The sequence below is a fragment of the Zea mays genome, chromosome 8 (genome assembly GCF_902167145.1).
Source record: "Zea mays cultivar B73 chromosome 8, Zm-B73-REFERENCE-NAM-5.0, whole genome shotgun sequence".
NCBI lineage: Eukaryota > Viridiplantae > Streptophyta > Magnoliopsida > Poales > Poaceae > Zea > Zea mays.
Genome location: NC_050103.1, coordinates 44,161,761 through 44,189,651, shown reverse-complemented (window position 1 = coordinate 44,189,651; position 27,891 = coordinate 44,161,761). Strand labels below are relative to the sequence as shown.

The 27,891-nt window shown below is 49.6% G+C and overlaps 1 protein-coding gene across 2 annotated transcripts in view; it reads right to left on the bottom strand.

Moving 5' to 3' along the window:
* Positions 1-27,891, bottom strand: part of LOC100502168 (uncharacterized) — a 50,166-nt gene that overhangs the window by 1,157 nt on the left and 21,118 nt on the right. For both annotated transcript variants that reach the window (XM_008657167.4, NM_001349054.1), the window contains 7 exons: positions 2,441-2,539; positions 1,585-1,799; positions 1,380-1,494; positions 908-1,039; positions 685-792; positions 423-532; positions 168-284 (listed from right to left, as the gene is read on the bottom strand). In XM_008657167.4, coding sequence (XP_008655389.1) covers positions 168-284; positions 423-532; positions 685-792; positions 908-1,039; positions 1,380-1,494; positions 1,585-1,799; positions 2,441-2,539 — 896 coding nt within the window. The remainder of the gene's footprint in view (positions 1-167; positions 285-422; positions 533-684; positions 793-907; positions 1,040-1,379; positions 1,495-1,584; positions 1,800-2,440; positions 2,540-27,891) is intronic.

Here is a 27,891-nt window from a genome sequence, read left to right as displayed (position 1 = left end):
GGCAGGGATCAATACTGAAGCAACCAACATTAACAAATTTAAACTAGAACTCTGCATGATACGATTTTCAAGATTGTCATTAAACATAACATGAGAAAGCAAAACAACAGATATAAGCTACCACGTGGGAACTCAAGATCATCTGGCTGTATCTGAAGAAACAATACCTAGAGGCGCCATCAGTGTCATCAGCTTCACTTCCATTAGGGACCTTGGGCTTAGGCTTGCTATGCTGGTTCTGTGCATGTTTATCCCGCCGGCCGGAGCCTGAATCTTCTTCATCACTAGGAAGAACAAAGATCATTTCACTTGCAAATTCACTGTATAATCTTTGAACATAATGGCACCCTGGAATGTCGAAGCTCGACTATATTGCTAAAATAATGAAGAAATAAATGACCAGTAAGAAAAAAATAGTAAACCTATCCTTATTGAAGTAGTCTTCCTCTTCCTTCTCTAGACCTCTTTGTTCTGCCTTCTTTCTCATGTTAGGCACACTCGCATTTAACATTGGTTCAGCACTCTCCACGTACTTGTCAAAAGAAAGAAGAAACAAAAGAGAGGCCATCTCACTCAATAATGCATAAGGTAGGCAGAAAGTAGATTCTGTGTTAGCAGTATGAAAGTATCACTTTATCAAAAAGATCAACATGGGATGCAACAGTACACAAGAAATAGTTCAACCTGTTGATACTTGAGTTTGAAGGCCTGAATACTCCCGAAGTGTTCAAACTTGACAAGTTCATACCAGAAAGACTCAATAACATAGATAGTGAGAGCTTTTATATTTTCCTGCAGGTTAGTATCCAGTGCATAAGGCAGAATTCATAGTGGCAAAGTAAAAGCCAGAATTCAAATTGACAACCAAGTAAAACACAAAATGCAAAGGGACAACCTGAAGTCATACCTTTCGTATGTATTCCAACAATTCAAGTACTCCTGAATGTAGCATGTTGTACCTCTCCCCATTGTCAACAAAGATATCAATTATTGGTTTCAACAAGTTGAACTTCACAACATGGCGAATGAGATGCTCATCCTACAAAATGTAAAGGATACATCAAGTGGGATACAAGAATGATAACTAGCTGCTTGTTTCAATAACATACACAATGGAGCTCAGTTAGTTAGCCATATATCTGCATTGTAGTTAGCATAAATTAAAAAAAAAATGCCCTGATAGTTGTATTAGAGAATCCAGCAAATAAAGCAATCAAACAATGACAAATAAATTGTCTGGAAACTATATCTACCATAAAATGAGCTCTGCAAGAGCTAGGATACAAAGGAATACTTCAACCATGATAGTGCATAACTTCAAGGGAACTTCCAATGTTTTAACAATGTAAAAAGAAGAAGAAAAAAACCAAAAGTCTTACATTTCTGGATATAATAGTACGCATAAACCTAACAGCTGCTACAACCAAAAACTTCTCCCTCCGTTGAGTCAATGTAAGGATTTTCTCGATAGCATTATTCATAAGAAAATTGCACCTATACAAGATTAACAAACATTCAGAAACATGCATATAAAGATCATAGAAGTATCATGGTACAATGAAAGAAGTTTGTACAGAGTAGTACTTAATTCTGTAGGGATGATGAACTACACAAAAGCACAGTAGTTCACAAACATTTAACAAAATCTCAGGCTTGATATGATGTCCTTCAGCGTTTCCACCAACACGTACAGAGTTAGATCTTGGTCGAGACAAGCTCCTCGGGGGACAAGAGGATGCTATTACATCAACCAAATAGTCAAGATGCCTTTCGTAGAAAATCTCAATAATTACGTCTCTCTGCAGAAAGTAATAAAGACTTATTGCAGCTAAATCAGGTCAGAAGAATCTGTGAGTTTCAAATATTTGTAACAGATTTCAACATTTCAACACAAGATGCTGAAAAATGACCATGATCTACCACCACGAAAGTTACAAAAAAAACAATGGCCGCTTCTTTTCTCAAACATACAGTAGAGCTGGGTATCCTTATATTAGGAAGAAAAAACAACAATGGCAAACTATCCATCAGAGTTCAGAGATAAGCAAAGTGGAAGGAATGACGAATGGGTAGCCTAGAAGAGACAAGCAATCCATAATGTTTTATAATTTCACATCGCATAATTAGCAACAGAACCGTTCAACAGATTGTACCCTAGGTGGCAAATGGTAGAGATGTGCAATACTGCAGTACTATAAACACAGTACACGTCACCATACTGAAATTAAAAATTAGAAACTTGAACTAGCATGGGAAAATCTATACCATGGTTGTATAGTAGTGGACTTCCAAATAATTTTATCAATTAAATATCAAAGATTACAAGATATGTGAGCCAATTTGTAAGACTCAAACTCAAATGAACAACTCAAGAGGTAATGTGACTTCAGAGTGAAAGTCAATATGTAACCTAAACTCAGTTCGGTCGAAAACAACTTACATGTGCTCCAGACATAGTGAAAGAATCCATCAATATGCGCAAGATTTCTAGAAACTGGCAGTGCATTTCCTCACCGAAGTCAGTTACCATGCCTTTAACCTAAAAATTAGCATTGAAATTATACACAAACATGACTAGGAAGAAATAATAATAGTGGCATTGAGAATTTGAGGGCAAGTTGGGCCATCTTTCATTTCACTCCAAGTCAATTGCAACCAAGAGTAAATGAGCTATACATGAATAAGTCAGATCTTGTCAAACAATATGGCCTCCACACCCCCCATCCCCGCCCCCTCTCCCTCGTCCTCCCACCACCACCCCTCGTTGGCCTCCACCCCGGACCCAGCTGTAAGTAGAGGGACTCTAACTCTCATCAAGAGGATGACACTATGAGTTGGGGCAATTTTCTGTTTATTTCCTCAAACACTACACAATGCCATACCCTTAGAGGGGTTGGGGACACATATTTATAGCCCTAGGGGCTGCACTACCACACCTTCTCACACACACTACACAACAGGATTGTCCTCTAGATGCTAAAGAGACTACAGAGGACAGTCAAAAAGCAGGCTGTCCTCTAGATGCTAAAGCGACTACAGAGGACAGTCAAAAAGCGACTGCTGTCCTCTAGATGCTAAAGAGGCTACAGAGGACAGTCAAAAAGCGACTGCTGTCCTCTAGATGCTAAAGGACTACAGAGGACAGTCAAAAGCAGGCTGTCCTCTAGATGCTCAAGACTTATTCCATCATTCTCCCCTAAGTCTTGGGCGTCGTCTTGTGAGAAAGTTGGGTCATCCCGGACCTGGAGCAAAGCTCAACAAACTTGATCTTCCCAAGGGGCTTGGTGAGCAGGTCTGCAAGCTGATCCTTGGTGTTGATGTAACGCGCCTTGATGCTCCCTTCTGCCAAGCAGTCTCGGATGAAGTGGTATCTCAGCCGGATGTGCTTGCTCCGTTCATGGAACACGGGGTTCTTGGCCAATGCCAGAGCGGACTGGCTGTCCACCCTGAGTTCCACCGCTCCAGTGTCTCTCCCGAGGAGATCACCGAGCAGGCGAGCCAGCCAGAGCGCCTGAGTCGAAGCAGTGGACGCCGCTATGTACTCGGCCTCGCAGCTGGACATGGCCACCACCTGCTGCTTGACCGACTGCCAGCTGATGGGGCAATTGCCGAGGAAGAAGAGGATCCCGCTTGTGCTCTTGCTGGTGTCGATGTCGCCGGCGTGGTCGCTATCGCTGTACCCGACAAGGTGTGCCTCCCCAGGGCACCTCGGGTAGTAGAGACCGTGGTCGAGAGTCCCCGCAACATAGCGGATGATCCTCTTCACAGCCTGCTCATGCTCCGTCGTCGGTCGCTGCAGAAACCGACTAACGTAGCCGACGGAGTATGCCAAGTCAGGCCGTGTGTGGACGAGGTAGCGAAGGCTCCCCACAAGACGCCGGTACTGTGTAGCATCCACCTCCTCCGTCGTGCTGTCGCGACTCAGCTTCAGCCTCTCCTCCATCGGAGTGAGAGCTGGGTTGCAGTCGGTGAGCCCAGCCAGCTCAACAATGCGCTTGGCGTAGGCGGTCTGGCGAAGTGTGATCCCGGAGTCTCCCTGGTGCACCTCAATCCCCAGGTAGAAGGAGAGATGCCACAGGTCACTCATTTGGAAGGTGGCCTTCATCTCTTCCTTGAACGCCGCCACCTCTGCATCCTTGGCGCCGGTGATCACCAAGTCGTCGACGTAGACACCCACCAGCAGGGCACTTCCTCCATTGCCCCGCCGATAGATGGCCGCCTCGTGCGGGCTTGGCATGAAGCCCATCCTCTTGAGCGTGGAATCCAGCTTGGCATTCCACGCCCTTGGTGCCTGTCGCAAGCCGTAGAGAGCCTTGCGCAGGCGCAACACCTTGCCCTCCTTGCCAGGGATCGCAAAACCTGGCGGCTGGTGTATATAGACCTCCTCCTTTAAGTCGCCGTTAAGAAACGCCGACTTGACATCCATGTGATGAACATGCCAGCCCTTCAGGGCTGCCAGCGCGAGGAGGAGTCGCACGGATTCCATCCGTGCTACAGGGGCGAAGGCATCGTCGAAGTCGATCCCCTCCTGCTGCAAGAAACCGCGTGCCACCAAGCGAGCCTTATGCTTGACGATGGCGCCGACTTCATCCCTCTTCAGTTTGAACACCCACTTAAGGGTGATCGCGCGATGACCATGAGGGAGATCAGCGAGCTCCCAAGTGCGGTTCGTCTCAACCGCGTCTATCTCCGACTGCATCGCGGCACGCCAAGCCGCATGTTTCTCGGCCTCTGCAAAAGACCGAGGCTCACCATCGTCGCATGCAAGATGCAACTCTCCTGCCAGAATGCGAGATGCAGGGCCTGGCACCGACGGGTCGATGAGAAGGCCCTCCACCCTTCGATACCGCAACGGCTCGCCGTCGTAGCACGCGTCGACGCGCTCCTCGTCGCGGGACAGAGGGGTCACGAGCTCCACTGGGTCGTGCTCGACACGAGCTGGTGTCGGAGAGGACGTTCCCGGAGAGGGTACCGTCGGTGCTGGAGTACGTGGTGGCGAAGAGCTCGATGTAGCCGGAGTCGTGGCTGGAGTGCGTGGTGGTGAAGAGCTTGTTGTAGCAGGAGCTGGAGAGTGTGGCGCTGGAGTCGGTGGAGACTTGGGGGCTGGGGTAGACCTGCTCGGAGAAGAGTTGCCTACTCCCCCAGCTCCCTCAAAGTGGACGTACTCGATGGTGAAGTCGTACGTCGGAGTCGTGCCGTCGTCCACCGCCTTGTCCCACGCCCAACCTCGCCCTTCGTCGAACACTACGTCGCGCGCCGTGCGCACACGCTGTGTTCTTGGGTCAAGGATGCGGTAGGCCTTCGAGCCCTCCGCGTAGCCAATGAACACCCCCGGGGTGCTCCTATCGTCGAGCTTGCTGATGTGGCCAAGCTCCTTGGTGAACGCGAGGCAGCCGAAGACCCGTAGGTGAGAGACCGCCGGCTTGCGCCCATGCCAAGCCTCGTACGGTGTCATCCCGTTGAGAGCCTTGGTGGGCGAGCGGTTGAGGATGTAAACCGCTGTCACCACCGCCTCTCCCCAGAAGACAGCTGGCATTCCTCTCTGCTTGAGGAGAGCCCGAGCCATCCCCACAACCGTCTGGTTGCGCCGCTCGACGACGCGTTCTGCTGCGGGCTGTACGGCGCGGAGTAGTGGCGCTGAACGCCCTCATCCGCGCAGTACGACGCGAACTCAGCCGCCGTGAATTCGCCGCCGTTGTCGGTGCGCAGCACGCGCAGCTTGCGGCCGCACTCCGCCTCCGCAGCGACCTGCACACGCCTGATGGCGTTCGCAGCCTCTCCCTTGCTGCCAAGGATCATCACCCACATGTAGCGGGAGAGATCGTCGACGAGCAGCAAGAAGTAGCGTCGTCCTCCTGGTGTGGCTGGTGTCACTGGGCCACACAAGTCCCCATGCACGAGCTCGAGCCTCTCCTTGGCTCGGAAGCGCGACTGCTGGGGGAAGGGGAGTCGTCTCTGCTTTGTCAACACACAGACATCGCAGAATTGCTCCACATGGTCAAGGCACGGCAGGCCTCGTACCATCTCCTTGGCGCTGAGCCGCTTCAGGGCTTCGAAGTTAAGGTGCCCGAAGCGCTCGTGCCACTGCCATGCCCCGTCGTCTCGACGAGCAGCAAGGCAGCAAGGTTGTGCCACCTTCACATTGAGGATGTAAAGCCGATTTGCACTCCTGCGTACCTTGGCAAGAAGGCGACGAGAGGGATCCCAGATCCTCATGACTCCGTGCTCGACCTCCACGCGCGAACCGCTCTCATCCAGCTGTCCCAAGCTGATGATAGAGTTCCTCAACGCGGGGATGTAGTAGACTCCGGTGAGCAGCCTGTGCTCACCAGACGCGGCGGTGAAGACGACTGAGCCGGCGCCCTTGATCTCTACGCCGGAGGCGTCCCCAAACTTGACGGAGCCTCGGACGCTAGAGTCAAGCTCGGTGAAGAACTCCCGTCGGCCGGTCATGTGATGAGTGGCGCCGGTGTCGAGGCACCATCCTTCGATCATGTCCTTGTTGGAGCCGTCGCCGAGGAAAGCGCGTGCTTTCGACTCATCAAGGTGGAGGAGTGCCGCTGCGGCCGGTGCCGCTGGAGATGTCTCGATGCTTGCATGTGCCAGGAGCAGGGCCTCCTCCTCCGCCTCCGCCTGTGCGACGTTGGCCTGGCCACGTCGTGGCTGCCGACAATCCCTGGCCCAGTGGCCAAGCTTGCCGCAGTTGTGGCAGCCGTCGTCTCGTGCCGGCTTCTTGTTGCCGACGGCGCCGCCTTGGGCACCTCCACGTGCACCACCCTCAGCATGTCCTCGCGCCCCGGCCTGGGCGCCTCCACGCGCCTTGCGCGGCTTGCCGCGTTTGCGGCCTCGTGTCGAGGAGGACTCCCCCTTCTTCTTGTCACCCTGGCAGGCCTCCCACTGCTCCCGAGTGAGATGTAGCTTCCCGCCGATAGTGATAGGCCCAGAGAGAGCCTGTGGTTCGTCGCCGTCGACCACCTTGAGGCGACCAATCGCCTCTTCGATCGTCATCGTGGAGAGGTCTAGCAGAGACTCGATCGAGCGAGCAATCTGCCTGTACTTCTCGGGGATGCAACGGAAGAGCTTCTCAACAGCTCTCTCCTCATCGTAGGTGTCGTCGCCGAACTGCACCATCTTCTGCAACAGAGTGTTGAGGCGGAGAGCAAAGTCATCAACATCCTCACCTGGCTTGAAGGCCAGGTTCTCCCACTCCTTGCGAAGTGCCTGCAGTGTGGTCTTGCGGGCACGATCGCTGCCGATGCGGGTCGCAGCGATGGCGTCCCAGGCCTCCTTGGCAGTCCGCTTCTGGGAAAGCGAAAACTGCATCTCGGGCGGGACTGCAGCAATGAGGGCATCCAGCGCCCGCCGATCCTCGTGGTAGTCGACGTCGTCGTAACGAACTGCTTCCCACATGTGGCGAACCTGGAGCCGTACCCTCATCACCGCGGCCCACTCGACGTAGTTGGTCTTGGTGAGGGTAGGCCACCCACCGCCGGGACCGATGTCCCTGACAATGGCCTGGGCCATGCGGCGACCATGGTACCGATCCGGGGAGGGAGAACCGCGCCGCCTGTAGAGGCCGCGATCTCCGTCGACTCGGTCGCCGCCGCCGGGAGCACCGCCGGCGCGTCTACGCCCGTCTGGGCTGCCGCCGCGTGCGCCCCCGCCTGGAGCGCCGTCAGCGTGTCGGCGCCTATCCGGGCTGCCGCCACGCGCGCCCCCATGGGGATGCGCGGCTGCCCACTGTGCCGCCTGATCTCGCGCTGCTTCCCTCGCCAGCCTGAGCTCGTCGTCGGTGTTGTCGTCGACAGAAGCAGAGCTGCCAGCTCTACTGCCGCGCAGAACTTCGAGCTTTGTTGCCGCCGCACGTGCAGCATCCGCCGCCTCCGCTGCTTCTACTTCCGCTCTCGCCGCTGCCAGTTCCGCCGCCGCCAACCGTGCTGCCCTCGCCGCTGTCGCTGCAGCTGCTGCTCGCTCGCGTTCTTGTGCCGCGGCGACCTCGGCCTCCTGCTGGCGCCGCGCACTCGAAGTGGCCGAGCGTAGGGACATGGTGGGCTAGTGAGGGGTTGCTGCGTGTGGAAGAGGCTGTCTCAGACGAAAGGCTGCTCGTTTGAGCAGGGGAGGAAGGAACAGTTGGAGCTCTTGCTGCCGACTGAGTGTGGGGAGAGGCGCGGGAAGGAGATGAGCAAGAGATGTTTAGGCTACAGGATAGTTTGGCTCTGATACCAATTGTAAGTAGAGGGACTCTAACTCTCATCAAGAGGATGACACTATGAGTTGGGGCAATTTTCTGTTTATTTCCTCAAACACTACACAATGTCATACCCTTAGAGGGGTTGGGGACACATATTTATAGCCCTAGGGGCTGCACTACCACACCTTCTCACACACACTACACAACAGGATTGTCCTCTAGATGCTAAAGAGACTACAGAGGACAGTCAAAAAGCAGGCTGTCCTCTAGATGCTAAAGCGACTACAGAGGACAGTCAAAAAGCGACTGCTGTCCTCTAGATGCTAAAGAGGCTACAGAGGACAGTCAAAAAGCGACTGCTGTCCTCTAGATGCTAAAGGACTACAGAGGACAGTCAAAAGCAGGCTGTCCTCTAGATGCTCAAGACTTATTCCATCACCAGCGACCACTCCAGTGAACCCCCTCCGGCTGGGAGTTTCTCTGACCCCCAGGTTGGTCGTCCGAAGTCCCAGCGATGGAGTGACGCTAGCCCGGATTCTTCTGGAGATTCTTGCCGGGCGCCCCATTCCTATAAAGAAGCCCTGCTTGCCACCCCCACGTTTCCAGTGGTTGCAACTCCGGGGACGACAGAGTTACTTGCTGGTGAGGAGAAGACGGAGGCTGGCTCACGATCTAAGGTCCAGAGTCGGCTGGGGCCCCAGCGTCTAGGCGAGGACGGTTGGCAGGTGGTGCAGCGCAGAAGTAAGTATTGCGGTGATCATCTTCCTCGTCGCTGGTCCCAGGTGGACCTTCGGGGAAAATGCTATAACTGCTTTTCTTCCACACATCTTGCTGTGACCTGTCGCCGGCCTACTAGATGCTTTAAGTGCTTCAAGCTTGGACACCAGGCCGTTGTTTGCCCTTCCCTCCCAGCAGCAGCGAAGAAGAACTCTGTGTGGCAGCGGCTGAGTATCCAGAGTGTGAGGGCTTCGGTGTGGCAACGTTTGGCAGTGCAGCAGAACCATCCGCCTCTGTTGGCCGCAGACTCCCATAGAAGAAGGGCGGTGTGGAGGAGGATCACTCCGTTGGAGCCTGCGCTGAAGGAAGACACTTCAAGGATGTTTGCTGTTGGCGACTCCCAAAGAAGCCTACGCAACAAGAAGAAAAGACGTCGCTCCAAGCGGGGCAAAGGATCGTTGGGGACTGATGCTGGTCCAGGTGCTATGTCCCCGGTTTCCTCTGATACTGCTGACGCCTCCAGGAAGGTCCAAAGGTCGACGATGAGGTCTGGAGGACAAATGGAGATATTCAAGAAGTCCTTGCCTTCTTGTGTGTTGGAATTCACCACTGAGATGGCGCGTGAAGAGGTATTTCTCCGCCGTGCCCTGTACGTAACAGTTGTTGGAACTAGGCCGGAGGTGCTTGGAGTTGAAGTGTTAGAAGAAGTTGCACATAATTTTGAGGTCCATATTGAAGCCATGCGGATTCATCAAGTCCAGCCAGAGGATTTTCTCCTGATTTTACCTGATGAAGAAACAGCCTCAAGAGTGCTTAATGATGGCAAGGCTTATAGGGGGCCTCATTTCAGTTTGAAGTTCAAACGCTGGTCGAGGTTTACTCATGCATCTTCGAAGGTCTTGTCTGGCATGGTGGAGGTTGAGATTAGAGGAATCCCAGAGCACGCTTGGTTTCGTTCTACGGCAGAAAACATCTTGAGAGACTCCTGCTGGATATCGAACGTGCATCCTGATACTTTGCAAAAGAAAGATTACTCAACCTTTCGGGTTAGTGCTTGGTGCTTCGATCCTGGAAGACTACAACGTGATATGGACCTTCTCATCGTCGAGCCTGGATTGCATGCGACTGAGAAGAGATGCCTCACTTACAAGATCAGTGTGAGCGCTACCCTGTCAGATCTTTCCACGGCGGACCTGGGGCCTCCACCGCCCCCACCTCCGGCGTACGACAGGAGGCCTGATGGTGATGGCGGCGGCGGCGAGGACCAGGACCCCCAGTCTCGTCGTTCGAACGGGTCCCTGTTCCAGAGGCGACCGGTTCATCTTCGCCTGGGCCCGCAGCCGTCGTCGGGTTGCGGGGCGACATCCTTGGCGCCTCGGGCGGCGGTTCCTGCGCTGTCCCTGTTCCTGCGGCGCTCGGTACATCTTCGCCTGGACCCTCAGTTGTCGTTGGGACGCGGCGCTGCATCCCTGACGCCTCGGGCTGTGCTTCCACCGCTGTCAATGACCTCGGGTAGGGAAACAGCATATCCGGATAGAGATGCGCGGCCTTCTTTGCGCATTGAAGAGATACCGGTTCCCAAGGAGCCCCAGGAAGACGGAGAGACTACCGTGACAGTTATGGGGGGACAGATCTCCTCGGGGAAGATAAACAGTCCCCGAATTGATTGCGACAGGACTGCTGGAACGTCGTCTGGGTTAATTGGGCCGCCTGAGATGGCCTGGAATGACTCGGTCTCGCCGCTTCGGACAACTGGGCCGCTTGAGACATGGCTCCCAAGGCCTGTCTCGCCCCAGCCTTGCCCGACGCTAGAGATGAGGCTTCCAGCGCTGGTCTCGCCCCACTGCCTACCTGGGCTCCTGAACACGACGATGACTGGGGATGTCTCGCCCCACATTCGAGATGGGAAGCTTGAGATCGTGTCTTCTGGGCATGTCTCGCCCCGACCTCGAGTTGGGCCGCCAGAGATGACCCCAGACGATGTTTTGTCGTTTGAAGATACTGGGACATTGAAGATGGCCTTGCCTGCGCCTGTCTCACCTCAGCATCCGCCTGGGTCGCTTGAGACAGCTGCTTCCTTGCAGACAGAGCCAACTAGTAAGCTGAAGGTCTATTACCGCAAAGGATCGAAAGCACGTCAACGTCAATTTCACGACGGCCAACAAGATGGAACAGGAAGGGAGTTACTGGCATTGGAGAATGGGCTTACAACTGATCCAAGACCTGATACCCTCACAGCCCTGGGTGCTCCGCTGGTTGCGACAAGAAAAGAAGAGTTCCTCAACAAAATTTGTAGAAGACCTGACGCTTGTTTGCTGTTACCAAATAAAAACAGCAAGAAAGCAACTCCTCCCTCTCCAACAACAACTGCTGCTGCGCCAAGACGAAGCCGGCGAGTCGCTGGAGCTGGAGTGGAATTCAGCATGCAAGACTGGGGTGGCAGGGCCACCAAAAAAGCTATGAAAGCCCTGCAGATAATTACTGAAGATGAAGGCATCAGTCAGGAATCCCTCAAGGCTTATGCAGAGCTTTTCAAGCACCCACTTTCTCAGCTCCAGGTGGAGGCCTTGTCCGCTCTTTTCGGGTGGCCCACGCCACCAGCAGGGCCTGTATGAAACCTAGTTTCCTCCCCCTGTTCTTTGTGGTTGTGTTATGTAGACAGTGATCCATGAATCCAAACAAAATTTTATCCTGGAATGTGAGAGGAATGAACTCTTCAGTGCGGCAAGACTCAGTCAGAGAGCTTGTGGTCTCATCTCAAGTGGATGTGGTTTGTGTCCAGGAAACTAAAATGCAGAACATTTCAACAAGAACTATCCTCTCCATGCTTGGAGCTGAGTTCACTGATTATGTCTACCTGCCATCAACAGGGGCAAGTGGTGGCATCTTGATCACTTGGAAAAGACATATAGGTCATACTGGGCAGCAAAGAATCGACAATCACAGTGTTTCAGTCCAGTTGCGCATGGAGCAAGGGCAGGCTTGGTGGCTTACCTGTGTGTACGGCCCTCAGGGAGATGATGAAAAAATTCTTTTTCTTCAGGAACTCAGAGATGTCAGAACAGCCTGTGCTGGCCCTTGGTTGGTGGCTGGGGATTTTAATCTCATCTATAAAACATCAGATAAGAATAACTCCAACTTTAATAGAGCCATGATGGGTCGTTTCAGGGATTTGATCAATGACCTGGGCCTCAAGGAGATTCCGCTGGTAGGACGCAAATTCACTTGGTCTAACCAACAAGATAACTCGGTCCTTGTTAAGCTTGATAGAGTGTTTTGTACTGTGGATTGGGAGCTAACCTTCCCCAGAGTTCTTCTTCATAGTGTTGCGTCACTTGATTCGGATCACTGCCCTCTGCTCCTGGGTCTCAGTGACAATAGGCCTGGAAAACGGCGGTTCCATTTCGAATCCTTTTGGCCCAAGCTTGAAGGTTTTCAGGAGGAAGTGCATTCTGCATGGAACTCAGTCGAAGCTGTCAGATGCCCTTTCCAGACCCTGGAGAAGAAGCTAAAGATGACAGCAAGAAGACTGCAAGGGTGGAGTGACAAGCAGGTTGGGCATGTAAGGTTGCAGTTGGCTTTGGCTAAGGAGTTGCTGCATAGACTGGAGATGGCACATGATGAAAGACCACTTACCCCAGCAGAGATCTGGCTTATAAACAGGCTCAAAAAACAATCCTTGATGCTGTCATCTTTCAAGCGAACAATGGCAAGATTAAGGTCAAGAATTTCATGGCTCAAAGAGGGGGATGCGAACACAAGATTTTTCCATATTCATGCAAGGCATCGTAAGAGGAAGAATTTTGTGGCCATGCTGGTTGATGGAGATCGTATCCTAACCAACCACTGCGAAAAGGCAGCAGCAGTGGATCAGTTTTATACAAACCTCATTGGGCAGTGTGGAAACAGGGAAAGGACTATTGATTTGGACGCCATTGGTCTGTCTAGACATAATCTGGAGAATCTAGACTCCCCTTTTTCAGAACAGGAGGTTTTGGAAACCATTAAAGGCTTGCCTTTGGATAAGGCCCCAGGGCCGGATGGATTCACAGGGCGATTCTATAGAGAATGCTGGGGAAGTATTAAAGCAGAGGTTATGGCTGCAGTAAGGGCAGTTTGGAGCAGGAATTTCAACAATTTCCACAAGCTCAACACGGCTTTTATTACCTTGATACCGAAAAAAGAGGGGGCAGAGCAGGTCAAAGACTTTAGGCCTATTAGTCTTGTGCACAGTTTTGCAAAACTGATCACCAAGATTCTCGCTAACCGGCTGGCCAAAAGGCTCAATGAGTTGGTCTCTCCAATTCAGAGCGCATTTATAAAGGGAAGGTTCATCCAAGATAATTTCATGTTGGTACAACAAACTGCAAGGCTGTTTCACCAGCAGAAATTGCCTCGCCTGCTCCTGAAACTTGATATCACTAAGGCCTTTGACTCAGTGGCCTGGCCATTCCTAATTGAAGTCATGCAGCAGATTGGTTTTGGTCAGATCTGGAGGGATATTGTTTGTGGGTTATTGGCCTCCTCCACTACACAAGTGCTGCTCAATGGTTCCCTGGGGGAACGTTTAGCCCATAGGAGGGGGCTCAGGCAGGGAGACCCCCTCTCCCCCATGCTATTCATCCTTGTTATGGATGTTCTTGGCCTCTTATTCGCTAAAGCTGAAGAAGCAGGTTTGCTACAGCAGTTATCCAGAAGAAAGAAGCTCCACAGGTTTTCTATTTATGCAGATGATGTGGCTGTGTTTTTACATCCCACTGCTGCAGAAACTTCTATCACTCTAGACATTCTGCAACTTTTTGGAGATGCTTCTGGCCTCATTAATAATGTGCAGAAATCAAATGCATATCCTATTCAATGCTCGGAGGAGATTTTGATGGATGTTCAGAGTTTGCTGCCTTGTGAGATGGCAACCTTCCCCTGCAAATATTTGGGGCTACCCCTTTCCTTGCATAAACTTTCTCGGCAGCAGTTCCAGCCCTTTGTTGAAAGAATTGCAGATCAACTCCCTAATTGGAAAGCTGACTTAATGTCTAGAGCAGGAAGGAGAATTCAGGTGCAACATGTTCTCACAGGCATGACAGTTTATTTAGCAATGGCAATTGACATCCCCCAATGGACCTTAGATGCCATTGATAAGATAAGAAAGGGTTTTCTTTGGAGAGGCACAAAGGAAGCAAAGGGAGGACACTGTTTGGTTGCCTGGGGAAAGGTGTGTCGTCCCCTTCAATTGGGAGGCTTGGGAATCTCTAGTCTCCCTGAGCTTTGTTGGGCTCTCCGCATGAGATGGCTGTGGTTGCAGAAAACAGATATGGGGAGGCCTTGGGCAAATCTTCCAATACAGGTCCCTAACAAAGCTAGGGCTTTTTTCTCTATGGCTCTTGTTTCTATGATTGGGGATGGGTCAAACACCTTGTTCTGGAATGATAGATGGCTGCATGGCACTCGAATCGCTGATATTGCCCCTAGCCTGCACAAGTCAATTCCAAGAAGAATTGCTAACAAAAGGACGGTGAAAGAAGCTCTTGTAAACAGGAAATGGATTTCAGATATTAAGGGGGCTCTTACAGTAAGAGTCTTGGTTGATTATCTAAACCTTTGGGAATCCCTTTCAGGAATTGAGTTACAGCCAAACATTAGGGATAAGCATGTTTTCAGCCTTGCTGCAGATGGTAAATACACAGCGAAAGCAGCTTATAATGGTCTGTTTTTAGGATCTGCCTCCTTTGATCACTACAAAAGAATCTGGAGATCTTGGGCCCCCTCAAAGTGCCGTTTTTTCATGTGGTTGGTGGCCCACAACAGATGTTGGACTGCTGATCGGTTGGCCAAAAAGGGCCTGAATCACCCGCAAAGGTGTCTTCTTTGTGATCAGGATGATGAAACCATGAACCACCTTCTTATCTCCTGCGTCTTCACAAGAATTTTCTGGTATATGCTCCTAAGGAAATTTGGGTTACATGCCCTGGCCCCACAGCCTGCCCTTACATCCTTCTTAGAGTGGTGGAAAGGGGCTGCTGAGGCAGTGCAGGGAATGGTCAAGAAAGGGCTGAATTCTCTCATCATGTTGGGTGCCTGGAAGATATGGAACCTCCGCAATAGATGTGTGTTTGATGGAGAGACCCCCAGCCTCTCTCGAATCCTGCAGCAGGCTGAAGAGGAGAGAAATCTTTGGGTGCTAGCAGGGGCCAAGGGTCTCTCCTTTTTGGCTGCCCCTTTGTTGGTAGTCTGAATTCCTAATGGATTTGTTCCTTTATGTTTGTTTCTGGCCTCCGTAAGGAGAGCTATTGTATTATGTACTATGTACTATTTCTCCTCTTCTTAATATAATTAAAGGCGCAGTTCCCCTGCGCTTTCGAGGAAAAAAAAAGAGTAAATGAGCTCCCTGGTGACAGATAGATACTTGTGTTTTATTGTTATATTTGAGGGCAAGTTGGGCCCTGTTATTATTTCTTGTTTAAAACATCTGAGATAAGAAATGCACAGTTGCACTCCACTTCGGTTAAATGACGAGCAATTTCATATATTCAATATGCTACTCCGTCTGATCAGAGATCAACTACTTTTGGACGTCGACACAGTCTACAAGATTGAAATTTGACCCGCTCACTTCTATAGAATTATGATATTTATAAAAAAAGGATTGTTACTTTAGTAGAAGTACTTTCTAATAGTGAATCTAGTCATCTACTAATATTCATCTTATCTTGTAAATCTACCTACTTTTCTATACTCAATAGTGATAGTCAGCTTAAAATGGTTCATAAAAATGAATCCTAAATGATTTCTAGTTTCAATCAGAGGAAGCACAAAGAATGGAATAAGTGTTACTGTATAAATATAAAAAAACTCGGAAAGACCGCCCCCACGGTATTATATTAAGAAAAAGCTCAATCGGAGCCCGGACCGAGACGCGATGTCCCAGGCGCGTCCTTTCACCTACCTTCCCGCGCGTCCCTTCCCCTCCCCTTCCGACGCCTGCACTCCCCGAAGCTTCACGCCGGCGGCCACCTTCGAGGGGATCGCCGCCGCCCCTCCCTCCTCCCATTTAGCCCCCCTGCAGGCGTCTGCTTCCCCACATCCTCTTCCCTCTCTGTTTGCGGCTCCGTTCCTCTTCCCTCTCTATGTGCAGCTCTGTTCAAGTCTGGTGGACGGTCCAAGCTCGAGCGCTGGCGTGCGGACAGTCCCGCTGGTGGCGGCTCATGCAGCTCTGCCGGTAGTGCCTCCTCTAGCCCCCTCCTTCCGTGACGTGGTGCTGCTCTCCCGACCTTCCTCCCCGGCTGGTCAGGCTTCCAAGTCTGGGCCTTGGGCGCCTCTGATCAGAGAGCTTCCGGTCGCGGGCCTTCATCCGTCGCCCGAAGGGGGACCTACGAAGGTCGCCGCTGTTGCTGATGGATGGCAGACGGTGGAGTCCCGACGTTCTAAGCGGCTGCGTCTGAAAGCTGACCGGTTCCAGCGTCCATCGCCTGGCAATCTTTCCGGCAGGTGCTTCAATTGTCTCTCCCCAAGTCACCTGGTCCGAGATTGCCGATCGAAGACAAGGCGTTTCAAGTGATGTGGGCTTGGCCATAGGGCGTCCCTCTGCCCGGTGGCTCCGGTTCGTGCTCAGGTTTTCTCATCTGATCCCAAGAGGACGGTGTGGTCTCGTCTTGGGGGTGTCATCCCAAGCAAAGCTTTTGTTTGGTCCCGTCTTCAACATCAGCAACCTCCTGGGACCTTGCAATCTGTCTAGAGCAGATTTTCTCCTCCGTTGCCTAGCGGTCAGCGCCAGACGAGGCGAGTCGATCATCCTACAGCGTCTCTGAAGGTGTGGCAGAGGAAGACTTCGGTGGTTTCAGACAAAGGCAGGCAGCATTTGCTTCAGGGGATGGTTGTTGACCATGCAGTGGGCGCGGATGCCGTCACTATTAGGGGCCGCTCTCGCCGTCGTCACTTCCGCAAGAAGCGTAACCCCCCCCCCCCAAGATGATGAGCGCAGAGATCATGTGCAGCCCCGTCTGCCTTACCAAGCTTACGCTTCTCAGGTCGCCTCCGCTTCTCCAAGGCTGTTTCCCCCATACATACTGGGTTGGAACCATGCCATGACTTTTGCCGAGGAAGATCTTCGCAAGGCAGTGGTAGTCTCGATGATCAGCAACTGCGACTCAGTATCTGAATTTGAAGTGGCATCCCTGCTTTCACCAAGATTGGAAATCACTGAAGACTCCCTTGTTCTCTGTCGTCTATCCCCGAATAGTTTCTCGTTGGTTCTCCCGTCTGAGGATTTGGCTCAAAGGCATGATATGAGGTGGTCCATTCAGCGGGCTACGACTTTCACAGTGGTCTGCAAGCGTTGGTCTAGATTTATCAACTCTTCTGGTGGAATTCTCCCTCAGCTGATTGACTTGGAATTAGAAGGCATCCCAGTGCACATGTGGGAGACGACCACGGTGAAACAATTGATAAATCCGTTTGCATGGCTGTTCAAGGTGCATTCGGATACCTCTGGCCTGAGTGACCTTGTTTCTTTTAGATGCTCTGCTTGGTGCATTGATACATCCATGATTCCGGAGTCACGGGAGCTCTGGATCACTGAGCCTCTGCAGGCGCCTGCTGGAGATTCACAAGGAGTTATTTCTTTGGTTTATTCAGTGAAGATCAGATGGTCTATCCCTTCTTCAACTGTTGCAGCTCCTTTGGTCTCAGCCTCACTGTCGTCGCCTCGTGATCATGACGATGGCCCTAGGTCACACCGGCGGCCTCTGCCACACTCACCACGAGGCGAACCACGTGGAGACATCAACACTTCCAGTCTGGGTGAGCAGGGGCAGCAACGACGTCCAGCCAAAGAAAGGTTGGGACCAAAAAGCCTTGATTCCAAACAGACGAATCCTAACTCTTCTGGGCTGGACAATTCTACGGATGGTCCTTGTTGCGATCAAATTGAAGAACATTGTGTGGGCCTAGAGACTCCCTCTGGGGATGCCTCGGCTCCGGTGCACATTGAAGAGCAAATTCAACATGATGCCATTTCTAAACAGCCAGAGCCTAAACACACTGAGCAGAATTTCGCGGATGGTCCTTGCTGCGATCACACTGAAGAACACCGTGCGGGCCTTGAGACTCCCTACGGAGATGCCTCGGCTCCGGTGCACATTGAAGACTAAATTCAACATGATGCCATTTCTAAACAGGCAGATCCTAAACACACTGAGCAGAATTTCGCGGATGGTCCTTGCTGCGATCACACTGAAGAACACCGTGCGGGCCTTGAGACTCCCTACGGAGATGCCTCGGCTCCGGTGCACACTGAAGAGCAAGCCCAACATGGTGTTTTTTCTGATCAGGCGGACTGTAATTCTAATGGGCAGCAGGTTCTTACTAGAGATTTGTGCTTTGTTCCAAGTGTCATACACCATGCGGGCCTTGAGGCTCCCTTCAGAGATGCCTCGGCTCCGGTGCACATTGAGGAACATTTCCATCAAGTTTTTCCAAGTCAGTCCTCTGCACCATCATAAGAAGGCTCATAGAAGCACCAAACCTGCTTGTTTACCATAGAAAAAGGAAGCATAACAAGCCGCTGGTTGAAATTGCAGAAGAGACAGTGGAAAATAATATCATTCCAGCCCTGCAAATAGAAGGCGAGGACCCTCTAGCAGCCAAAAAAAGAGGTATTTTTTAAATAAATAGTGAAAGAAGTCTCTGGTATTCTACCAACCCCAGCAGATCCACCTCCAAAACCCATAAACTCCGATAGTTCCACTGCTGTGTCCCTACGCCGCAGCCGCCATATTGCTGGAATGGGAGCAGAAATTGGCAAGCAAGATCTTTCCTCAAGAGCAACAAAGAAAGTTATAAGGCTCTCAAGGTGGTGGGGGAACTGGAAAGAAATCAATCAGCAAACCAGAAAGGACTATGAAAAAATATTCTCTGAAAGACTTCCCCTCAATCACATAGAGGCTCTCGCTGCCTTCTTCGGATGGAAGGTGCCGGAAGAGTTGAGGGCAGGGGCCAGCAGTGCTGCTGCCTGCTGAGTGTCCCCCTCTCTCTCTCTTTTGTTGTTTTTCTAAGCCTGTAATTTATGGATCCAAGAAAAATATTTATATGGAATGTTAGGGGTCTGAATTCTACTGCAAGACAGAGTTCTGTTCGCAGTTTTATTGGAATCCCTGGGAGTGGACATTGTTTGTTTGCAAGAGACTAAGATGCAGGAAATTGCCAGAATAAATGTGATAGCCATTTTGGGAGTAGACTTCGAGCACTTTGTCTATTTACCCTCTTTGGGTGCCAGCGGAGGAATTCTTGTAGCCTGGAAGCGCCATTTGCAAGTCACAGGGCTGAGTAGAGTGGACACTTTCAGCGTTTCTGTTCAATTCAAATACTCCAATGGCCAACACTGGTGGTTAACCAATGTTTATGGTCCCCAAAGCAATGAAGATAAGATCTCTTTCCTGCTTGAAGCCTTGAACTCAGACAAATCAGAGCAGAGTGTCATGGGCCTTGGGTTGTTTCAGGGGACTTCAACCTAATATACAAAGAGGATGACAAAAACAATGCTATTTGCAATAGAGCCATGATGGGGAGATTCAAGAAGTTTATTGATGATACAAGCCTTATTGACCTGCCTCTAATTGGGCGTAAATACACCTGTTCTAATCACCAAGTGTCTCCCACTTTGGTCAGATTAGACAGAGTCCTGTGCTCCAATGACTGGGAAGATATTTTTCCCAATAACCTCCTCCAAAGCGTTGCCTCTGAGGACTCCGATCATTGCCCCCTTGTGCTTGGTCTGCAGAGCAACTGCTTTGGCAAGAGGTGGTTCCATTTTGAACCCTTTTGGCCAAAGTTGGATGGATTCCAGGAAGCTGTCAGTGAAGCATGGTTGTCTATCGATGATGGAGTCTGCCTAGTTCTAAACTTTGACAGGAGATTAAAAGTCACTGCTAGATCTTTGCAGAAATGGAGTGGAAAAAAGATTGGGCATGTGGCCTCACAGTTAGCTTTAGCAAGAGAGATTCTTCACAGGCTTGAAATAGCCCAAGATTTAAGACTTTTGTCCCCTTTGGAGGATTGGCTGAGATGTGGACTGAAAAAGCACTCCTTAGCCCTTGCCTCCTTTAAGCGCACCATTGCACGATCTAGATCAAGAATCAGTTGGCTCAGAGAGGGAGATGTTAACACCAAGCTATTCCATATGCACGCTAGATATAGAAAAAAGAACTTTGTGGCAAAGCTGGTTTCTGGAGATAATGTGTTTACTGATCATGCTGACAAAGCCATGCTGGTGGATGATTTCTATAGAAGCCTGCTGGGAACAAGAATGGATAGAACTGTCACTATTGATCTTAACTACTTGGGGCTGCCCTCTCATAACCTGGAGGATTTGGACTTGCCAATTACAGAAAAAGAAGTCTTTGAAGCCATTAAAGAGCTATCGTCTGACAAAGCTCCTGGACCTGATGGGTTCATAGGAAGATTTTACAAGGCTTGCTGGCCTACTATTAAGGAAAGTGTGATGCAGGTGCTTGCAGCTATTTGGGACAGGAAATTTGGCCACTTTAGCAAGTTAAATTCAGCTCTTGTTACCCTTATTCCAAAAAAGGAGGGGGCTGACTAAGTCAAAGATTTTAGGCCTATTAGTTTAGTGCATAGCATGGCCAAGCTAGTCACTAAAATTCTAGCTAACAGGCTGGGGGATAAGCTACAAACTATGGTCTCTCAAAGGCAGAGTGCATTTATTAAAGGCCGGTTCATCCAAGACAATTTTACGATTGTGCAGCAAACTGCCAAACTCCTCCATTAGCAAAGACAGGCAAGAATCCTTTTGAAGCTTGACATCACTAAAGCTTTTGACTCAGTATCCTGGCCATTCCTCCTCGAAGTACTTCAAAAACTGGGGTTTGGGCAGATTTGGACAGATGTTCTGAGTGGACTGCTATCTACCTCGTCCACACAAGTGATGCTTAATAGAGTAGCTGGTGAAAAAATTCAGCTTAAAAAGGGCTTAAGACAGAAAGACCCCGTCTCACCTATGGTGTTCATACTAGTCATGGACGTGCTAGATTGGTTAATCTCAAAAGCTGAACTGGAAAATCTGCTACAACCCTTGTCCTCTAGACCTTTGCAACACAGAGTGTCCTTGTATACTGATGATGTGATCATCTTCTTGCATCCAAAAGAATCTGATATTCCAATTGTACTCAAAATATTAGAGATTTTTGGAGAAGCTTCAGGGCTGAAAACCAACATTCAAAAAAACAATGTGTATCCAATTAGATGTGGGGAAGAAGTGGTAACCCTTCAAGAGCTACTCCCATGTGAGATCTCTTCTTTCCCCTGTAAATACCTTGGTCTGCCTCTATCTTTGCAAGCTATCCAGAAATCAAACTCAAAGCATAATCGACAAGATAGCCGACGAGCTCCCTGGGTGGAAAGCTGACTTGATGACTAGAGCTGGAAGAAAAGTGCAAGTTCAATATGTTATGACAGGAATGGTCATCTACCTTGCAATGGTGGTGGACTTACCTCCAAGAGCTCTCAAGGACATTGATAAAATTAGAAAAGGATTTCTTTGGCGTGGAAGAAAAGAAGCCAGAGGGAGACTGTCATGGGCATCATAGGGAGCGAGAGGCAACAGCCAGGCTGGGATAAGGCTAGAGAATAAGATTGAGACGAGCTGGGATAAGGCTAGAGAATAAGATTGAGATGAGAGAATTGTGAAGAGTTAGTTAGCATCAGATAAGTCCAAAAAAGTAGGAGTTAGTTGAGAGTTTGTAGGAGAAGTTGGTTAGCCATAGGGCTATTTATAAGCCGCATGGCAGCAGGGAATAAATCAAGTAAGATCATTATCAAACCAATCTCTCTCCCTTGCAATGACCCTCTCAAGCGCCTAGGGCTGCTACCCTAGAACCAAGCCTGCGGCAGAGGGGTATAACCTCGCCGGAGAAGACAGCTATCCCCATGGACCGAAGGTCCATGACACCTGGTATCAGCTCCAGGTTATCCTCACCACCACCAGCCGCCGCGTCATCTGCCGCCGCAACGCCCTCCCACCCGCCCTCAACAACTCTAGATGCATTCACTCGGCTCGAAGAGAAGTGGGATCAATTCGTTGTGATGTTCCACCGCTACAAGGAGAAGACAGAAAAGGAACTCCAAGCAGCGGTGCGGCTTCAGGCGGCAGCGCGAGGGTTCCTGGCACGCCGCCAGGTACAGTCCCTTCGTGGGGAGAAGCACCTTGCTGTGGCCTCCAGGACCACCCCATGGCCGTCATCACATGAGCAGGCCGTGGTGCGCCTGCAAGCCGCAGTGCGCGGCTTCCTTGTTAGGCGGGCGGTGCGGAAGCTGCACTTGCTGATCAGCTCATCGCTGCACCAACTCGCAGCCTGCGCGCCCAACCACCAGGTCTCGTCTATACTTTTTGAACCCCCTTCAGAAGTCGAGATCTGGGTATGCAGCCCCCCTGCACGGCCAAAGAGGGTCGTCTCCTTCATTCGGGCAACTGCCTTGGTGCTGGACAGACCCAACATAAGGACGGGCTGGTTCCTCCTTCACCTTTCATCTAACGTGAAGTCCGCAGTTCAGCTCTTTCCTTGGGATCCAGGAGGACAGGAGGACATAGCTGCAATTCAAATTTATATTTTAGTTCCACAATTATTTTGTATTTTCGTCTTAAATAATAAAGGTAAGCCGAGATGTAAAAGGCTTAACCTTAAGTCGTGTCAGGTAAGTCTATGGCAGCTCGAGGACGAGCTGGTCCTCAAGGGAGGGGGAGATGTCATGGGCATCATAGGGAGCGAGAGGCAACAGCCAGGCTGGGATAAGGCTAGAGAATAAGATTGAGACGAGCTGGGATAAGGCTAGAGAATAAGATTGAGATGAGAGAATTGTGAAGAGTTAGTTAGCATCAGATAAGTCCAAGAAAGTAGGAGTTAGTTGAGAGTTTGTAGGAGAAGTTGGTTAGCCATAGGGCTATTTATAAGCCGCATGGCAGCAGGGAATAAATCAAGCAAGATCATTATCAAACCAATCTATCTCTCTCCCTTCCAATGACCCTCTCAAGCGCCTAGGGCTGCTACCCTAGAACCAAGCCTGCGGCAGAGGGGTATAACCTCGCCGGAGAAGACAGTTATCCCCATGGACCGAAGGTCCATGACAGAGACACTGTCTGGTGGCTTGGGGTAGAGTGTGCAGGCTAGTTGAGTTTGGAGGTTTGGGCATTTTCAGCCTTAAGGAGCTAGGATGGGCTCTAAGAATGAGATGGTTGTGGATGGCTACAGTGGAGCCTGGTAAACCTTGGGCAGGGCTCCCTATGCATTTTCCTTTAAAGGTGAAATCCTTCTTCCATGCTGCCATTCACACAGAAATTGGCAATGGATGTTCGACATTTTTCTGGGAAAATAGATGGATACAGGGGCGAAATGTGATGGACATTGCTCCCAGATTGCTGGCAGTTGTGCCAAGGCGAATTCAAAACAGTAGAACTATCCATACAGCTCTAGCAAATAGAAGTTGGCTAAATGACATCAAAGGAGCTCTCACAGTGGAAGTCCTTGCTGATTATCTAGATCTTTGGGATGCTATTCTCACAGTAAACATAAACCCACATAGGGAGGACAAACACACCTTCAGTTTTGCTCATAATGGCAAATACTCTGCCAAAGTAGCCTACGAGAGTCTCTTCATTGGATCAACATATTTTGAGCACTGCGACAGGGTGTGGCGCTTCTGAGGTGCTGGACAACTGACAGACTTCAAAGGAGGGGGCTAGATCACCCAGATCAGTGCCCTCTCTGTGACCAGGAAACAGAAACCATTGACCATCTCCTTGTGAGTTGTGTGTTTGCAAGAAACTACTGGTTCAGACTGTTGGGAAAGGTTAACCTCCAGAATTTCACTCCTCAAGTTTATGAAGAGAATATCATGCTCTGGTGGAAAAGATGCAATGATCAGGCTGCATGAAATTGCCAGAAAAGGGCTAAACTCGCTTATCAGTCTCGGCCTCTGGATCTTGTGGAACCATCGAAATGCTTGTGTCTTTGACGGTCTTTCTCCCTGTCTTGGTAGCCATCAAGAGGACCGAGGAGAGGGATTTGTGGGTGTTAGAAGGGGCTACAAACTTAGATCTCCTAATAGCCCCAATCCTAGGTCTTTAGATCAGAGCAGTTCCTATTTTTTCTTTCCTTATGGATGTCTTTTTGTTTCTATGTTTTCAGCCACCGTATTGGGGTTTTTTTGTGTCTCCCTGTACTGATCCGTTTTGGATTGTTTTCCCTCTCTTCTCACGAAAGCTAGTCCCTCGTGCAACATTTTTTTTTTTTCGAACACGCAGGAGAGCTGCGTATCATTGTATTAAGAAGAAGGGTCTAAAAATTAGACCAATTACAAACACAACAGAAAAAGAAATATAAAGAAAAAGAAAAAGAAAAAGGAGAAGAAAGAAAGCAAACTAGACCAACCTACCCCCACAATCTAAACTTAACCAACCAACACCCTTCCCTAGTGAGGTTAACTACTGAACTTACTCCTAGATCCCTACATGACACCTGGAATGGGAGCTGTAATAAGGGCAAGATGTTTGGCCCCCGCAAAATTCCAAATAATAATTTCTTCTTCAGCTCTTCTGATAGCACCCTCCATGCTAGGTGTAGCTCTATCAAAAACACATCCATTTCTGTGGTTCCAGAGAGTCCAAAGCCCAAGGGTAATCAAAGAATTGAATCCCTTTTTAGCAATCCCCTGTAACTGCTCACTGCTTCTGCTCCACCACTCCATCATTTTAGTTTCTCCCATCACAGGAGTAAAGGCAGATAAGTTGACCTGTCCCAGCAGCTGAAACCAAAAACTCCTAGCAAAAACACACCCCACCAAAATGTGATCTATGGTTTCTTGCTCTTGGTCACACAGGACACATTTGTCAGGATGGCTAAGACCTCTCTTCTGCAAACGATCTGCTGTCCAGCACCTTCCAAGATCAGCAAGCCATAAAAAGAATTTACACTTGGGAGGGGACCAGGTTTTCCAAATTAGTTCCCAATACTTAGCCATGGTCGACCCGATGAAGAGGCCATTGTAAGCTGCTTTCGCTGAATAAATTCCATCATTAGCGAACCTGAAAATATGTTTGTCCTCCCTGTCTGAATGAAGCTGGACACTTTGAAGTTCATCCCAGAGATCTAGGAGATCGGCAAAGACACCTACTGTCAAGGCCCCTTTAATATCAGTTAGCCATCTCCTGTCTGTCAAGGCCTCAAGCACAGTTCTGCTGTTCCTAATTCTCTTTGGTACCGCTGCAAGCAGTCGAGGAGCAATATCTTCAATATTCTTTCCGTGGACCCAACGATCCAGCCAAAATAAGGTTGAGGACCCATTTCCAATTTCAGTGAGCAGGGCGGTGCAAAAAAAGGCCTTTATTTTGTTGGATATCTGCATGGGCAATGAGGACCAAGGCTTATCCGGATCCGTTTTGCGCAGCCACAACCATCTCATTCTTAAGGCCCATCCTAGTTCTTTAAGACTAGAAATCCCAAGTCCACCAATTTCAAGAGGTCTACAAACTCTTCCCCAAGCCACTAAACAATGTCCTCCTCTGACCTCTTTCCTCCCACGCCAGAGAAATCCTTTTCTGATCTTGTCGATAGCTTTGAGCGAGCCTGTGGGAATGTCAACTGCCATGACTAGATATATAAGCATGCCAGTCATCACGTACTGAACCTGCACTCTTCTACCTGCCCGTGTCATGAGGTCCGCTTTCCACCCAGAAAGTTGATCAGCCACTTTGTCAATAATGGGCTGCAGCTGATTATTGGACAGCTTTTTTAAGGACAAAGGTAGACCAAGATATTTGCATGGGAAAGACGAAAGTTCACAAGGAAGCCAATCATTGAGGATGTCCAGCTCATCCTGCCCACAACGGATTGGATACACACTGCTTTTCTGAATATTAGTTTTTAATCCTGAAGCTTCTCCAAACAAATTCAGAATACCTAGGACAGTATGAATTTCACTCTCCCTTGGGTGGAAAAAAAGAACCGCGTCATCAGCATATAGCGAAATTCTGTGGTGCAGTGGTTTGGAAGAGAGAGGCTCAAGCTGCCCCTCCTCATCAGCTTTGGCCACAATGCAACCAAGGATGTCCATCACTAAAATAAAAAGCATAGGGGAGAGGGGATCCCCTTGCCGCAGCCCTCTCTTGTGGGGGATGGTGTTCCCCGGAACTCCATTGAGTAAAACCTGTGTGGAGGAAGTTGCTAAAAGGCCACTTAAGATATCCCTCCAAATCTGCCCGAAACCCAATCTCTGAAGTACTTCAAGCAAAAAAGGCCAAGAAACAGAATCGAAGGCTTTAGTGATGTCAAGCTTCAAAAGAACCCTCGGTTGGCCTTGCTGGTGAAGCAATCTGGCAGTCTGCTGAACCAGCATGAAGTTGTCTTGGATGAAACGGCCCTTGATGAAGGCGCTCTGCCTAAGAGAAACAAGATCATGCAGTCGTTGGGACAATCTGTTGGCCATCAACTTGGTGACAAGTTTAGCAATGCTGTGTACCAGACTGATAGGTCGAAAGTCTTTTACTTCCTCAGCCCCCTCCTTCTTAGGGATAAGAGTAACAAATGCAGTGTTAAGTCTTCCAAACTGCTGGAATTTTCTGCACCAAATTGCAGCAATAACAGCCATCACATCCGTCTTGATAATTGGCCAACAAACTTTATAAAATCTGCCTGTGTAACCATCAGGCCCCGGAGCCTTATCAGAAGGTAGTTGCATTATGGATTCCAGAACCTCATTTTCATCAATCTGCGCATCTAAATCAGTCAGGTCATGAGAAGGTAGACCCAGGTAATCCAAATCAACAGTCAAGGATCTGTCCGCCTTGCAGCCCAAAAGTTTGAAATAAAACTCATCTACTGCTCTAGCCTTCTCGCCGTGATCAGTGAAAGTGTTCATCCCTGACACAATCTTGGCAACAAAGTTCTTCCTTTGCCTGTGCCTAGCATGCATATGGAAAAGCTTAGAGTTGGCATCGCCCTCCTTTATCCAACTGATTCTGGACCGTAGGCGGGCAATAGTGCGTTTGAGGGAGGCAAGGGCTAAGGAGTGTTTTTTAAGCCCTCTCAAGAGCCAAACCTCCAAAGGAGACAGGAGCCGAGAGTCTTGGGCAATCTCCAGCTGATGAAGAATTTCTCTAGCAAGTGCCAACTGGGAGGACACATGGCCTACCTTCTTAGCACTCCATCTCTGCAGAGCCTTGGCAGTTGATTTCAATTTCAGTTCGAATGTCAGGAAAGGGCAACTTCTTTCATTAACCGAATTCCAGGCTTCCAGAACTACCTCTTGGAACCCTTCCAATTTTGGCCAAAAGGATTCGAAATGAAATCGACGCTTGCCAGAACACATACTGTTAAGTCCAAGAATCAGTGGGCAATGATCTGAGTCCTCTGAAGCAGCACTTTGAAGGAGATGGTTAGGGAACAACGCTTCCCAATCAGTAGTGCAGAGAACTCTATCCAGTCGGACCAGTGTTGGTGAAGATTGATGATTGGACCAGGTATATTTGCGACCAATTAGGGGAGTATCAATCAGACCAACATCATTGATAAATTTTCTGAAGCGACCCATCATAGATCTATTAATATTATCATTATTCTTGTCTTCAACCTTGTAGATGAGATTAAAGTCTCCCACTATTACCCAAGGCTCAGAGCAGATGCTTCTGAAATGCCTTAACTCTTGAAGAAAAAGGATCTTTTCAGAATTACTTTGAGGTCCATAGACACAAGTCAGCCACCAAGACTGCCCATTATTTCTCTGGAATTGCAAGGAGATACTATAAGAATCCACTCTGTTCAGCCCTGTCACCTTTATATGCTTTTTCCAGGAAATCAGAATTCCCCCCCTAGCACCCTCGGACGGCAGCATTACATACTGATCAAAATCTGTTCCCAAAATAGCCAGCACCTTTCCTCTGTTAATTTCCTGCATTTTTGTTTCCTGAAGACAGATAACGT